General features: G+C 41.5%; 1 protein-coding gene across 11 annotated transcripts in view; it reads left to right on the top strand.

Moving 5' to 3' along the window:
- The window catches only part of KMT2C (lysine methyltransferase 2C), a 197,257-nt gene that overhangs the window by 41,599 nt on the left and 138,745 nt on the right, over nucleotides 1-16,913 (top strand). For all 11 annotated transcript variants that reach the window (XM_086741820.1, XM_086741826.1, XM_086741825.1 and 8 more), the window contains one exon: nucleotides 6,116-6,204. In XM_086741820.1, the coding sequence (XP_086597946.1) occupies nucleotides 6,116-6,204 (89 nt within the window). The remainder of the gene's footprint in view (nucleotides 1-6,115; nucleotides 6,205-16,913) is intronic.

Below are 16,913 nucleotides of genomic sequence, written 5' to 3'. Positions count from 1 at the left end.
GGCCTTGGTGAATGAGTAACACTGAGTGAATGAATAATGTCTTTGAGGTTGTTACTGGTTAAAGGAGATGTGAGATGGGAAGTGGCAATGTTTTGATTTCTAAATGTAAGCTGGGTAACTTCTCTTTGATATAGTATGAAAATATTATTATGCTTTATAAATTAGAAGTATTAAGATACACACTTTTCTTGAATTGTACCAGGAGACTCATAGGCAGTATGGAGTATATTTTTGAGAGCTTCTAATAATGAAACTGAAGGTTGAGCAAGTTCTGTAATGAGATTGTATTAAGTCTCGTTCTGTAGTGTTAAACGAAAAGGGTTCCTTATGGTCTTCCACTTCACTCTGTTACTGAAAGGTCAGCTTCTTTTCGCCTTTGTATCACTTGTGATGTTTCTGTTGTGCATCTTTTCCATACATGAGGGTCCTTCTGCCTTTAATATAACATATCTAAATAAGTAGTAAAGTAAGAGGAAGAGTAGTAAAGGAAGAAAGTACATGTTGTGCTCTTTTTTTATAATGTACAAAAGAAAACGTTGTGGAGGGCAAGTGCAGAAAAGATTTTCACCTGTTACTGGTTGCTCCATTAAAAAATCCTCTTAAGAATCTTTAAGATCGGAACCAGTTTGAAGCTGGAGTCAGTCAGATAGCGGGTTTCCCGTTTCAGGCTGGTTAGTGTTTAGAGCTGTTGAAACTAATTCTGGCTGCTTGGCATCCGCCTTGCTTCCAGAGCTGTATTGTTCGTTTTATCCAGATTTGCATCTAGAGTTTTCTCAACCCTTATAAATAATAAAGACTACAAGGAAAAGGAGTGTTCAGAGAGGAGAAAAAACCCTTTCCTTGTAGATTTTCTGTGAATTGATTCTTTCTTGTTTGCTGTGGTTCCCTTCACGTGGGGCTGCTAGCTGAACCTTAAATACCCTAGCTTCTATTTGAGCGTAGGTGAACTTTTACAGCTGAACTTACGGTTCAGAAATAGTGGGAGCGTGTGCTTTTGCACACCTGCTAAAAAGATTCTTGAAAAAACCGAAACAGCTTTCACTTGTGAAGCTGTCGTGCGAACATTAATTCATCGCTAGCCGTGCTGGTGGCAGCACTAGTTGAACCTTTTTATGAATCATCCCTGTACCATCTTCCAGGGTACGGCTGTGGACAGATGTTCGTTTAACAAGACATCTGTGCTGGTTTAGGATGTTACTGGATCCCAGATGTTACGCTGCTTTTTGAGGTTATTGGCCCTGTTTGGTATATTTAATGCCATCATTGTGCTCAGCGCTTTGCCAGACCGTAGGAAGGAAGGTAGTTTCTCCCCTGAACGATCTGGGGGTTTTGGCATTTGAGAAAGAGGGGGAACCTCTGGAGTGGTTCGTGTGTTCTCATTCTCGTAAGCCTGAAACAAAAGGCACTGGGTTAGCAAGGTCGTTTTCATGGATGGTCTGAACAAATTGTCACCTGGTTTTGCTGGTAGCAACCTAATGGATAATTTGCAGAAACTGGTGTCTGGCGATAACTTTTGGATAATCGTAACCTACCAGCCTGGCTGACGGGCATCTGGGGATCGTAGCTTTGTCAGTTACTCCGTGTGGTTCCAGGAGGTGTTGGCCCATGGCCTCACTACTGGTCACCTTGTGGAAAGACTGAGTGAGGTCCAAGATGTACTTTTGACCTACATTGTACTCGTCAGGTTACAGGGCTACTGCTGTCACCTTAAAAAAAAAAACAACAACCCAAAAAATTAACAACAAAAAAAACCCCAAACATGCAAAAAATGTCATGCATTAAAAAAAAAACGAAAAACAAAACCCAAAAAACAAAGACCACAATAAAAAAAAAAAAAGAGGGAAAAAAAAGAAAAGTAGTATCTGATTACTAGCAGGTGAATAAGGTGCTTTTCCATTTTCTCCTGGCATCGTGCATCCGTGCCGCTCTCCGTGCAGTCCAGCCGAAGCCGCTCCGGTGCCTGGTGCTCTCCCCGTGTTAGCCAAGTCAGCAGGGCTCGGAGACAGCCGCGGCCGCAGCGAGGCTTTCCCCCCGCGCACAGGGAGTGCCTGATGCTCTGCTGAGCCCTGCAAAAGGTTTTTTCCAGGCTCTTTTTCCTGTGGGCTAAATTTAATTAGTTGCTTACCCAGAGAAGAATGATGAGATTTTTTGTTTACTATGGTGTATTTAAAGATGGAGATTAATGAAAAGTATTAGCTAAGAAAGCTAATTGATAACAAATTTAGGAGTAGGTCACAAAGGATTTTGATAAATGACTCCAATTTATGCAAATATGAATAAAATTATTGTAGGCTGTAATTATATTCAACTGGAGCCCTGTATACATAAAATAATGTAGTTTTGTCTTTTGTTGACTTTGTTTCGTGAAACGGTGAACGTGCTTTAAACACTTAAGTTATATTTCTCTCAGTGGATGTGTTCCTTTAAACATAAATAGATGCATTTTTGTTTTTTCCCTCTAAATTGAACTCCATTGTAGGAATAAAGGCGAGCAAGAAAGCCAGTCGCGGAAACCTTGGCAGCAGTTCAGGCTGCGTACCAAGCCCACTGCCTGTTGTACTGACTGATATTTATTCTTGTTTTCTCATAGAGTCCGCACGGGTCAGGCTCTGCCTCCTGTACATTTTGTTCTTGGTTTGTAAGCTGTTGGAGACGTGGCTCATCTGTGTTCGATCCTTCTGCCGTCGCGAGCCGAGGGGGTTTCTGTAATGATGTGTAAAAGCGTGATGTAGTTACACCTCCTAGTAAGAAAGTTTGGGATTGAGCTTCGAGATCTGGAGCAGAACTGAGGTTATAATGTTCAACATAGCAATTACGGTTCAGTGCTGTCTGGCTTTGTGTGAGTGAAGAGGAAGAGTTACCGGCTGCTGTTCCGTAATTGTTCTAAGGCAGCAAAAGCTGGCTTTGCCGCAGCCTTGCCCCAGCAGCCTTTTCGCATCCTCTTCCAGAAGGATGAACTTCAGAAGAAAAAGTCACATCCCAGGAGGAGAACAGAGCACGGGTTGCTTTTTCCACTTTATTTAAGGGGGAGTGGAATAAGTAAATAGAAAAATAAAAAATTTACAGGGTTTGTCAGCGGAAAAGTCTAGTGTTATGCAAACCAGCCAAAAGCTTTATGTATAAATAAATTAAATAAAATGTTAAATAAAATGTATAAACTTAATGAAAATAAGATTAAACAATCCATTCTTATTACAAATGTTGATTGCAACAGTTACATACGCTATATGGCCTTTTCAAATGGCATTTTCTGTGGAAACAGTAAATTAGTTGTCAGTACAGTGTATATTTCACTGTTTTGTGACTTGAATTATTTTTTTCTCTAAGCCAAACATAAATTTGTAGGCTATAAAATATCTTGTGATGATCAGGAAATGAATGCCACTAGCAAAAATAAAATAATGATATAATCTGATATTTTTCCCCACCACTTCTTGAGTTGTATTTAAAACCTGCACGGCTCTATGAAGGCTTTTTGTAGAATATTTAGGGGAGAGGAGTGGCAAGAAAACACCAAATGTGGCTGTATCTTTTGCTGAAAGAGGCAATTATGTTTAATTAATCGAAAGTTCTGATTTTCCTTAGTGTTAAATAGGTTACTAAAATCCAGTAGGGAGTTCAAGGAGTGAATACTGTTTAAACAAAGTGTTTAAAAAGGCTTTATGAGGTACATCAAGTGTGGTTTTAATAGAAAATCTAAAGCCATATATAAATAAATAAACATAAACAATCATCATCTTCCACTGTCCAGTGACCTTTACCTACAGAGTCGTGTTGGGGAATACTGAAATGGAGCACTTGTGAAGAAAGCAGAATTATCAGTCGCTTTGGGATGGTTTCAAAGCAATGCTGGTTTAGCACAAACTCGTAACTTTGCAGTGCAGATGGATAGTTGGTAGAAGAATAATTGGGATAGGATTTAGAAATAATCCCCGTTCTTAGCCGGTTGTGTTCTGTAAGGCTTTTGAGCGTTCCTGCGCTGAGGGAAGTGATTTCACCTACCCACGTTCCTGTCCTTTCGTTTGGTACTGGCTGATGTGCTGGGGTGTTGTGAAGAACTACGTGAAATAATACTGAAACGCTCCTGTTTTCTTACCAGCTGGATTGTTTTTCTAAGTGTTAGCAGAGTGTTACCTTCATCTTGCTGGAAGATCCTGCTGTACCCAGTGAGTACGGTGATCCATTTGCACTACTCCCTCCTCTTCATTACGGATGGGAAGAAATCCACGTGACCGTCTCAGATGCTACTGAGAGAAACATGCGTGTCCTTCCCGCTTCCAAAACATGTGTCCACCTTCCAGCCAGCTCACCGATGGCTGTGTGTGTGGATTGGGCTGATGCGGTGGCTGAAGGGAGGTGCATGTGACAGTTTCTTGTGGTGGCTGTGCACTTTATTCTGGTTTAAATGTGTGTGAAATGTTGGTTTTAAACTACACTGGACGCTTACAGAGTGGCAAGTAACTGAAGGGGATGCTGGCTTCTGTCTCACGTAAGGTGGCTGTTACGTACTTTGTGTGTTACATGTTCGCTGTCACTGCTTGTGGATAAGCAGGCAAGGGGAAAGATAACCCTGTGTCCTGGGGTTGCCAACGCGCCTACGTTTTTCAGCATTGTCCTGAACAAATTTCATAGGGATGCCAAGAAAAGTCCTCTGTCCTTCATCTCTTCTCGCTTTCCTCCCCACACCCAACTCCTTTGTAAAGTGAGTGATTGTTTCAGGCTTTGGTTTGAGCCTCATTTTAATTCTTAAACTGCTCCCAGCAGAGTTAGGAGCGATCTTGTTAGATAGTCCAGGACAGTCGCCCCTCTTGTAGCATAAGAACAACACGTGTAGACTCAAAAGATGGTTCCAGGTTTGGCACGTCATACTCTGATCCATGAGAGCCAGGGCCATTGCATGACAGTTTATTTCGTAGCTGATGTAGCGGATCTGGTTCTGCAGAAATGGTTTGGATAGATTTAGGTGTTGTAACAGACTGCACAAAAAAAGGAAATGCTGCGTTTGGAATTATTTGATCACTTAAAAAAAAAAAAAATCTTTTCCCCTCAACAGAGAATTAAATCCAAACCTTTCAGAATCCTCTGTGAAAGAACTGGAGTGGTTTTGTTGTGGAGGCAAGCGGGGTGCCCGTGTGCTGGCCTGCGTGGCATCCCGATTCAAGGCATGTTGGGTGGGTGAATGGTTGCCTGGGAGCTCTGGGACGTTGGAACCGCCGAGATGCCCCAAACCGCTTAGAATTTGTGTACTTGGAATCAGAAGCTTCCAGGGTCTCCCAGGCTTTCCGTCAGCATGCCAGGCAGGTTGCCAAGTAGCCTGAAATTTTGGGAGGCAAGGTGCCAAGCTCTTGGCTCCCCTTCAAATGGGCTGCTGAACAGCTGGGAATCTGGATGCTTGGGCTTCTCAGCAGCCCACCACGCTGGCTGCTGAAGAGCCAGGCAGGAAAAAAAGGCTGGAATTTGTGGCACAAACCCGTCTGCTTTCCCCCAGACCTTGGTTGAAATTGAAACAAATCTGCTAGATAGTTTTGATATGCTGACCTCACGTGATGACTTTTAGTGTGATGACATCTAGTCATCTCCCATAACGTTGTATTTTATGTGTCAAAATATTTGTTTCACTGAAAATAATACATTTCAATTGAATTGCTTTCACGTTATCGTTATTCTATAGCAATTTATTCCAAGGATGCTCTGAACGGATCAGTATTTGTTTTATAGTGTATGTAGCTACTGGCCAAATTTTTGATTGTATTCTCTAGTAGCTATCTATAGTTACCTCCTGTGTGGAGCAAACAGGATGCTCGTATCTTAAAATCTTGCTAATTTAATGTAAAAGTTTGTTATTGTATTTTTATTGTAAGAATAATCAGCAAAGCCTAAGGGGCCAACTGCTGATTGAAGTGTAACTTGTTGAGAACGTTGCCTAGAACAGGGAAAAAGGCAAGGAAACTTCTGATTTGTACAAGACTCAAATCGTGGTTTAGCTTACATGTTACATCATGTAGTGCTGACAGTTAGCCCTCAAAATGAAATTATTTAAATCCTGGATAAATGTGAAACTTCAAAATTTTGAAAGTGCTTTCCTAAATAGAGGTTTCCCTTCTTCTGTTTGCAGGCCTCGGAGTAGAGGAAAAACTGCAGTGGAGGATGAAGACAGTATGGATGGTTTGGAGGCAGCAGAAACAGAAAACACTGTGGAAGCAGGTAATGAGGATTAGTGTTGATGCTGTCTGGTTATTGCTTCTCTCTCAGAAATGCATTGAATTACGCAGGACTTTGGTAGACAACAAATATTTGTAGTATGAGATGTGCATTTCTGCAGATACAAAGGAAAAACCAGCTCATATTATTTAAATCCATATTAATTAAAGCTATTTGAACCTGTTGCTTTCAAATAGTCTAATGGGAATGCCTTCATAGTTGCACAGGGGCTCTTTTTCTGGTTTTGCAAGTCTATGTCTAACAAAAATAAGAGCTCTGAAACAGCAGCTGCTATTTTTAGAATACCTGCCAAAATAGAGTATTGCTTATTGACCTCTATCTTCAGCTAACTGCAGCAGAGTATATGCCAAAGGGATAACGGGGATAACCAAATGTTAACGCTTCCTGCTGCTGCTTAGGAAACACGATAAATCTCTGGTCTTGCTTCTGTAAATATTTGTTACGAGAGTACCCAAATGCTTCCATTACCAGAGGGATCTCTTCATACTGGACCGAGTGCTGTTGTAACAGTCTGTGATTTTGTTCTGGCAGGTTAGGAGTCTAAAGGAGAAGCAGATGAGCTAACACACAAGATAAAGGCCATGGTGAAGAACTGTCAGCTCTTTGCCAGGCACATGTCTGTAGCCATTTGCCTGTTTTTAGCCAGGGACTGAGTATGTGTAGAAGGGTGGAACCTGCCAGGAAGCCATAGCCAATTTGCGGAAGTTTGTTGATTTGACGGAAATAAGCTTTAAAAATGCACTGAGATGTGAGGGTTTATAAATTTAATTAGGTGGCCGTATAAGTGTAATGAGCAAAGTGGAAGGAAGTGCAGAGACATTGAGAACAGAAGCTGGTGGTCAGGGAGGCAGTTGCATGGAAATGCCAGCTGAGTTTAGGGAGCTGTCAGATTACTCTCATAGCTGCCAAGTAGAGGAGGTAGAGCTGGGACATCCTTGAAGATGGAGACAAGAATCTGTGCTCAGTGTAGATTCACATGAAGAACAAGTAGAGGACCTCAAAAGCCATTCTTGCAGCAGCATCTTAGACCATACAGGAATATGGTTGCAGTGGTGAAGGCTGTAAAAGAGGAGGCTGAAATTCTCAAGGGGATGGAGAATGAGCTTTGACTGTCTATTATATTCTGATCTCTTGCTTTTTACTTGCTAGATGGTGAACGGTGGTGAAGGCTTTGTACTCAAGCCTCTAGGCTTTGGGGAATGTCATGAGTGTTTAGTCACAACGTGTGTGGAATTAAAGTGGTGTTAATGGTTTGTGGAAGGAGTCTAGAGCTTCATACAGGGATGTTTCGTTGTTTTATTCTGTCAGTTGTTTTTCTGCCCCTGGTAATAAGCTGCTGGTGGCAGTGAACTTGAATGGTCTTTTCCAGCTTCTAGAAGTAGGTAATTACCGGTTACTAAAGTTGAAAGTGAAAAAGTTGTAGCAGGTATTTGTAGAAAAACAGAGTAGGGGAAAGGAAAGCTAGTTCTAGTTGTATGTTGTATTCCATTTATTACTCTTCCTACACGCTAGAAACAGTCTTATGAAAAATCAACAAAGGGGACAGAAAGTGTGATTGTAAGTGCTAAATTTTAATTTATTTATTTATTTATTTATTTTTAATTAGCAAACCAAAAAGAAATTCAGGCTTAACAACTGCTACCCAAACCAAAAGGAAATTCAGGCTTGACAACTGCTGGTACACTACTGTGTAGGAAATTCAGTAATAGCTGTATTTTTTGGCTTTACGTGTCATTATTAACAAAGTTCCTCAACAGGGATCGGAGAGCAGTTTTTTCTTTGGAGGAGAGAGGGACACAGCTAATTATTTTTAAGGCTCCAGGAGTGGGTATAGATAAGCCTCTCCATTATCCTTCATCAGAATCATCCTGGCTGTCACCGAGGGCTGATGCTCTTCTAGAGGTACAGGCAGCAGTGGAGCACAGTGCTGGAAGTACCGACAGACAAAGACTCTGCTGGGTCTGCTGCTGGAAGTGATGCACCATCACTTCAGTGCCGAGCCCAGGACGATTTTGCAACCTGTACTCTTAACTGGAAAGAAGCCTAGTAAAAATACACAGGTCTGAAATCACATTTTTACAGGGGGATCCAGAATAGACTTGAAAGAGCATTATCACTTGAGCAATTTGATAGAGACAGAATTGCAGTTACGTTATTTTAAAAGTTGAACACCATGTGACTTGACAGAGGTTTAATCATATTAATTGAAAAGGTGGCTGCCTCTGAAACTTATTCTAAGTGCTTATCTGCATTAATAATAGAGTGTGGGAGGAGTAATTCCAGTTTGTTGCTCCATGTAAAACTGTTAAATCGAATTGAAGTGTATTTATGTTCTAATTTATGAGTTTCTACTTTGACTAAAACGAGTGTTTATTTTATTTTCTTGCAAATAGTGGACTTGCCAGCAATTTGCTGTAGTAGTTGGCAAACCAAAACGTAATACAGTAATACTACAAACACAGAATGAGATCATCTGAACGTACAAAAACTCCTGACATGCAACTTCTGACATATTTTGAGTATCTGTATTTCTGGCTTCTTTTCCATTGTTTTAGTTCATGTGTTGAGCATAATCAAGAATTCTTCTACTGTGTGAGGTTTTTATTTCTTGTTTGTTTGGTTTGGGAGGTTGTTTCTGATTTATTTATGGAGTCTACTTTTCCTGATGTGATGTATTATTTGAATGCAGTTAGAGAAATCCATGTTATTAATGCTGTATTTGGTGTAACAAGCACTGGTTTTGGAGAAGAGAGCAATGCAGGAGGAATAACTTTCTTCACATGGAGAGAAAACGAGTGGCTACCCTTAACAAAATTTTGTGATCTCGTGTGTAAAAAGAGGCAGAATTGGGAGCAAAGCAGGGTAAGCTGTGTGCCACTCTGATCATTTCAGTATGGGTTGTTTTCCCTGCCAGCTACCGGGATTTCTGAGCCCTGCCCATTTTCTGCCAAGTGCTATGTTTGCTTTGGTGTAAATGAAGGTACATTTTTTTTTAAGATGGAAGGGGGCAGGGGGGGTGGGATTTGGAATTGGAAAAAGGTAATTTTGGAATTCCGAAAAAATACCTGTTTGGAGCCAAGTCAACTTTTATCTAAAAGATGATGCTGGCAACTGCTTCTTCTGAATCGGGAGACTTTCAGCTTCTCGTAAACCTCAGAACAGACTCCTTTCTCTCTCTTGCTGCTTTCTTGGATCCTCCCTTAGTGACTATTTTGCTTCTCGTCTTCATATTGGTCTTTCAGCTATCTGTTCCTTCATTTTTCTTCACTGGTTCCTACCAGTGATGTTGCAGTGATATTTTTCCTTTCAGCTGATGTTGAGCTTACTCATCCTTCCTGTCATTTTAGCATGTGATAAATGCATATCATTTAGCATCATAGCAAGGTTGAGGTTGGCTGGAACCTCTAGAGGTCCAACCCCTTGCTCAAGCAGGGCCACTTAGAGCTGGTTGCTCAGGACCATGTCCAGATGGCTTTTGAATATCTGCAAGGATGGAGGCTCCAAAACCTCTCTGGGCAACCTGTGCCAGTGCTCAGGCACCCTGACAGTAAAAAAATGTTTCCTGATGTTCAGAGGGAATCTCTTGTGTTTACTTTGTGCACATTGCCTCTGGTCTTCTCAAGACCTTCCAGCCATCAATATCTTCCACCTTTCTAGCTATCAGTAAGGTACAGTTTGTTGTAGAACACTGCGTTCTCCTCATGTTGCACCTCTCCGTAAGAGTAGTTTTCTTCTGATGTGTGAGTCTCAGTAATGGCCAAAAAACCCCAAGCCAAAACACAGAAGTCTGGAGAACATGTGCATCTGTGCACATACACATGCAAATATTAAATTGTTAATTTAAGGAAAGAAATAATTTAACAAATATGTCCCGGTAAGCTTACTGTAGGTCTGTCTGATGGTCCTGTGCTGTTAATTCAGACTCCACTTCTACTTCTTTTTCCCCCATCTTAATTTCAGTAATTTTCTGTACTTGGTGTTTTCCTGGTTCTGCATTTAAATTGATTGAAACTGAATTTTGTGTGTTAATTATTTGATTATTCCTTCTTTTTTTGAGAACACTTGTAAAATATTCACTCCTCCTAAAATCTGTAATCCTTCCTGTCTATCTCACATAAAATTGTTGCGATTCAGACTCTGATCTGGGAGAAGTGCAATAAAATAAGTTTATTTTAACTGCTGAGTCTTTTGGGAAACTCATAGTAAATCCATTGGGCATTTTGTTTACTCTCTGTAGCATGCCAGCCAATTCTTAAATTAAATTAGTACTTAATAACAGACCCTTTCCTCCCCATGGTGCCTGAAAGGTTCAGAATTGATAATATATAAAAGAATCTGTAAGATTTAATCAACTGATAGTTCCTTTCCCGAGTTATTGTTGTTAGTAATGTTATTTTCAGACCCAAGGACATTGCCTGGCCAGTTAATTTCTTGTTGGACTTCATGTTAACTCCTTGAAGTCTTCCTCTAACCGGCCTCTTTTGTCTCAGGGCAAAGCACAGAGCCAGAAACAAACGCTTCTCAGTGGAGGAAAATTGTCCGTGTAGGAGCTGCCAGAGAATTTTGGGCTGATTCAGAATCTCATCAGCTTTGAAGCAGCCTGAAAAGCACTTTTCTAGAGGAAAAAAAAAAAAAAAAGAAAAATTGTTGCAATATCCTACTTATTGGGGAAAATACACCCACCTTTTGTACCAGTATGAATCATGCTGAGCAGAGCCTCCCACTGAGAGAGGTAAAACACCTGAGAGCAAGTCCTGGTTTGGGTGAATCAGTGGCAGAACCTCTCATCAACTTGTTGACACCAAAGACCTTTTAAAATTCACTTTATGCTTTTCAGACAGATACTTGGGCCTCATCACTATCTAAAATTAATGAAAGCAAGAATTGACAACACGGAGGACATTCCCTGTAGATTAAATTTGTCCATAAATATTTGGGGCAAATATGTGCTTAAAAATGCATTAAATGTGTTTTAAAGCAATTACTGTTCCCTGTACTCATTGTAAAAGGAGTGGTTCCTTCTGTCTTACACAGACTCCTACCCGTCCAGCCACTGGAAAAATTACCAGAACTGAAGTTATAACTGTTGTTATTATTAAAAGCATCTTATTAATTTTCTTTGTATTCTGGTAATTTGTTTTAATAAGAAAATCAGACACAACAGGACGTTACTGGGTTTTTGCCTTTAAATCTTTACAGATTTACTTGATAATAAATTTTACCACCATGCACGCTTAAAATTGCCCCTTTAAAAAAAATCTTATTTTTATCCTTCTGACCAATATTTCTGTCTCAGGTATTTTGACAGAAGGTGGAATATTTTGTAGTAGATGGAATCATTTATTTCCAGATAAATTCTAATCTCACTGAGTTTCTCATTGTGGAGGTTATTTCTGAAATGCAACCTCTTTTTTTTTTTTTTTGCTTGTTTATTCAATACTGCTTTTGCAGTTTTGGTATCAAACTGTACCTTGTTAAACATAACCAAGAGGTTTTGAAAGGAGCTCTGAAGGAGCCGGAATATTCCTCCTTCCCCTTGACCGTGAAGCTTAATGCTGCTGCTGTGTCATTAGTGACGTACGGGACAATTTGCGTTGACGTTACCAGTCAGATGTATTGAAATGGTAGCAGGTATCTTGTGTGCTGTACGCTCTTCCTCACTGGAAACGGTGCTACGTTTTGGTTCTAGGGAGCGTTCTCATTTTTTTGGCAGTGCTGTGTTGAGGCCAGCTTTACAGTTTGATAGAAGAAATATTAGAGAAATTGAGACTCCAGTCCCGCCTCATTAAAACCACGGGATAAACCAGATTGGCTTTGGACTCCCATCAGCATCTCCCCTGGTGACCCCTTTCTCGGTCAGGTACAAAAGGGAAGAAAGTAGCAAGTAAAATAAACTTATTTAGGGTAACGAGGTACCCACCTGCATGGCAGTGAGAACTGACCGCAGAAAACTGAATGACTCTGGAATTCAGTAGCAGTGCCTGTAAAAGAACATACAGGAGAAAATCAGCATCCTAACTTTGTACAAACAAAAATCACTCTCAAATATCGGTTGCTGCCTGAGCAAGTGGTGCTGTAGTTCTGAGAATTGCAGTATTTATCTTTTATGTCAAAGAAGGAAATAAAATTCTAAGAATTACTGGCAAAGGGATAAAGGAGGAAGAAGCATCAGTGTGGTTTTGTTGCTGTTGCTTTACAAACCTGTGGCGTGACTGCGTGTTAAACACCACGTGCAGTTTAGCTTCCCCTTCTCCAGAAGGATGAACAGGAATGGGTGAAGTACGGGAGAGGCCAGCGAGTATGACAAGAAGTAAATAATAGTGTCTGTGCAGGGGTCAGTTAAGGTAAAAGACTTCAACCTGTAATGGTGTGACTGAGGAGGAATTTAATAGGGCCCCACAAAATGATGAGTGGTGTGGAGAAAATGAACAGGGAGCGATGATTCATTTTGTTTCGCAATACAAAAATTAGGGGACATCACGTCACGTGCGGAGCACTGAGGTAGGGTTGCACTCGGCATCTGCTTAAATTATGGAGTTATTGCTACTGGGTGCTTTGGGCATGAAAAACTTTATATGGGATTCAAAAAGACCTGAGCCAAATTAATGGAAAAATAATGAGATGAGTGCTGTTAAATACCACCCCGGCTTAGAAAGTTCCTTGGTTGCAGATGACTGGGAGCTGGTTATCCATAATACGGTCTTGTGTTTCAAATGAACAGAATTAAAGTTTAAACGGTCCTACGTTGAGAACGTTATTTTTCTTTATAACAGGTACAAAATTTACACACAGTTACTTTCTGTATAAAATCTATTTAACAAATAGGAGTTCTATTTGAAAGTGTCAAAATACACAGAGAAATCTACAAAAGAGAGTAAGTGTAGGCTTTCTCCTCCTGTGAGGACAGGCTGAGAGAGTTGGGGCTGTTCAGCCTGGAGAAGAGGAGGCTCTGGGGAGACCTGATAGCGGCCTTCCAGTACCTCAAGGGGGCCTACAAGAAAGATGGGGAAAAACTCTTCAGGAGGGCCTGTTGTGACAGCACTGGGGGTAACTGCTTCAAAATAGAAGGAGATAAATTTAGATTAGATATTAGGAGAAGTTTTTTTACACTGAGGGCGGTAGAACACTGTCCCAGGTTGCCCAGAGAAGTGGTGGATGCCCCATCTCTGGAAACATTCCAGGCCAGGTTGGACGGGGCTCTGAGCAACCTGATCTGGTTGGAGATGTCCCTGCTCCTTGCAGGGGGTTGGACTGGATGGCCTTTAAAGGTCCCTTCCAACCCAAACTGTTCTATGATTCTCATCTCCATATAGCAACTGTCTCAGGAACTAAACCACTGCAGTGTCCTTCGGATAGGAAAAAAAAATAGGTAAGTGGTGATTTTAAAAGAAAATACAACATGTACAGCACTTGCAAAAGACCCCAACAAAACACTTGTGATGCAGTTGTATGTTTTGTTGTTTGTTGTCGCAAAAAAAATCTTGCCATGTTGACTGAAGATGAAGAAAGTAGCCTCTGTCTGTGGAGAAATGGTTCTTACATGTGGTTATTACCGTCACACTCAGACTTCAGTATGGTTTTTTCCCTTTCTCTGCCGTGGTTGCTTTTTAGCAGGCAAGAATAGATGACTGCAAGCTCAGTGCAGCCCATGCAATGACGGTAACTCTCAGCAGCCATCACCCTTTGCATGTCTTCTGACACACCGTGGCTTGCCGGGGTGCTGTCCGGAAGGGCTGCAGGTTAGCGGCAGCGTGTCCAGTTGTTCCTCGTGTTCAGCTGCTGAGACTCATCCGTGTGAAGTTACTGCACGTGAAAGATTTCTGCACGTTCGTGGTTGCTGTACGTGGCAGCCTGTGTCTCACACACCAGCAGGAGAAGTGATGTTTCTGTTAAATTCCATCCTGGACGTAACAGGGTTAGGAACTCTCACTAGTGGAAACTTGTTTTGTTCCAAAGTTGGGACAATGAGTGAAACTTGATAATTACAGTACCAGATAGGCATTTAAAATTCATAATTTACATTCCCTTGTTAAAATTTCTTACTGCAGCTACACTGACCTGGTTTCTTTATTCAAGCAACTAGAAACCGGGGCGTTTTGGTGGTGTTGGTAATTCTGTGGACCCCTGTGAGGCAGTGTGAAACACCGCGTCCTGTGAGCCGGTTTCTGACGCAGCGCTGCCCCTTCCTTGTGCAAAACCAACAGTTGCACCTGCGGGTTAAACGCTTGGTACTTGCTCTTGCAGAACATCCCGGTAAGCCACGGCTGAGACCCCTGGAATGTCCCTGCAGTGTTTGGTGATACTGGTATTTTCCAGCCTGCAATACTTACTGTCCTTACTGAGAGTTTTGGAAGCTCGTTACGTTTGCTTCGTTGTTTGCCAAATTCGCAGTAAGTCTGATGGCAGAGTCCTGACCAGTAAACCGGTTAAACAGTCAGCTCGTTGCATCTAACCAGCAGTGGAATATCTTTTTCATGTTTATGACAACTACTTTGTGGATCATCTTGGATTTTTTTTTCAGTGTCATTATATACTGAATATTATCAGATTTTAAAGGAGATTTTTTTTTTTTGTGGTCAAAGTCTGACATTATTTTCCGGTTTTGACTTGGAAAGTAGTTTCTAACTTTAAAAAAAAAAAATGTTTTGGACATGCTAGTGTATTTTCTTTGCCTGATTGCCATAGCAGAGCCCACACATGTATCTCCTGACCTTGCTGTAGGTTTACCCAGGTGGCTTGCAGAATAGTTTTTTTGTGATTGCTAGAGAACAGAAAAGGATTGCTTGTACCAAAAGAACATTTTAGATCTTTAGTATTGCTTCATCGCTCTTGCTTCATCACACCTCCAAAGAAATCTGTCATCATGTAATAAAGTTCTAGCTGTCACCGGTCTCCGTGACTACTCTGAGAGCAGAGCAGAAGGGCAGAATCACCTCCCTGGATGTGCTGGCCACGCTGCTCTTGATGCAGCCCAGGATGCGGTTGGCTTTCTGGGCTGCAAGTACACTTTGCTGGCTCATGTTGAGCTTCTCATCCACCAGCCCACCAAAGTCCTTCTCCTTGGGGCTGCTCTTGATCCATTCTCTGCCCAGTCTGTATTTGTGCCTGGGATTGCCACGACCCACGTGCAGGATCTTGCACCTGGCCTGGTTGAACTTCATTAGGTTCTCATGGGCCCACTTTTCCAGCCTGTCAAGGTCCCTCTGGATGGCAGAGGAACCATTTTGGTGGCTCATGGGGATAGGAACTTTAACTTCTTCATTTAGGGGTTTTGCTTAACCTTAATAAGATAAGAAGGCCTTTCTGTCCTCACTGGTTAAGTGGGGAAGAACTATTGATGTAATTGTCTTAAAGTAATAAAAAAAAAATTGAACAGTGTGTTTCCTGGTATTTTCCTAATATTTTAGTAAAGGATAGTGACATAAAAAGGAACTGAGACACATTTGGGAGTTGTGCAGTTAGCTTTTTTAATTCTCAGTTCCCCCACCATCTCATTATACATGGACAGGACCTTCACTGTGGCAGAAACGGTCATGAAAATGGGACGCAAAATAAAGTCTTACACATGAATCTGCAAATGAGCTTCACATTTATTAATCATTCATGGTTTCTTCATTCCCAGAAGCTTCAAAGTAGGATGCCATAACCAAGTCTGATAAGTGTTCATTAAATACAGTGAGAAGCAGTTAATGTATTGTGCCAGATGCCTCCGAGAACGTCTCTGAGGCAGCCATGAGGGTATCTGCTGTCCCTCTGCCGTGCCAGTATGGACTCCCATCTCCTAGGAGTTTGACTCATGAAATGCATTACTTCTGCTCTCCCTTAAGCTCCTTTTGGAAAACTTTAACAGTTTAAGCATGGCCCACACAACTACAATAACGCTGTTTTCATTCTGTTTGGTGAGCACCGTGTTTTCAGTCTTCCAGCGGCATATTGAGACACGGTTTGGTTTCCTGCAGAGACAGCAGTTGAGATGTTGTTTGTCTCATTTACCGTAATTTGGGTCCCTTCTTTTCTAGGGAAGCAAACTGCAGGGGGAAGAGCACCATAAGGATGTTTCTCATACAGTCCTAGTGTGTAGCAAAGCAATCTGTGTCTTCTCACACGGACCAGAGTTCTTCAGAATGAGTTAGTGCTCCTCAGCTTTGCCTTTCCGCGGTAATGGGTGCCCATTAACGCACGATGAGATGAACGCTGACAAAGAGGAAATGGCTTTTGCTTACTTGAGAGTTTCTGCAGGCACACAATAAAGCAGAATTCCTTTTGCAGAGTTTAACTAGTCGCCAGGACAGATCAGAGCAAGGCCACAATTTCTGGTGGTCTTCCTTGAGCACTCCATGCCTGCTTCTCCTGGGCTGTGTTGTGGGTTTTGTTTTTAGTGATTTGGCGTCTGCCTGTTTTAGAAGTGTTTATGCTTTGCACTCTTCATTGAGGTTGTATTTAGAGATTTGGGAGGTACTTGCACAAAACCACCTTTCAGATCTAACATACTTTGAAAACTAACTGCAGGCCATTATGAATGGCTCTGTGGGATGCTGCCTGTTTCAGGAATCCTCACCCAGGGAGGATTGCGGGGACTGTTTGTTCAGACGTGCCAAAAAACTAAGGGTGTAGGGTTTGGTTTGGTTTGGTTTTCTGTAGGGAGCCATTTACTATTACAAGGGATGTATTCCTAACAAGGTATTTATTTA

Source organism: Chlamydotis macqueenii, chromosome 2 (assembly GCF_036417535.1).
Source record: "Chlamydotis macqueenii isolate bChlMac1 chromosome 2, bChlMac1.mat, whole genome shotgun sequence".
NCBI lineage: Eukaryota > Metazoa > Chordata > Aves > Otidiformes > Otididae > Chlamydotis > Chlamydotis macqueenii.
Note: the sequence above shows the minus strand (reverse complement) of the source record. Positions and strands in the feature narration are given on the sequence as shown.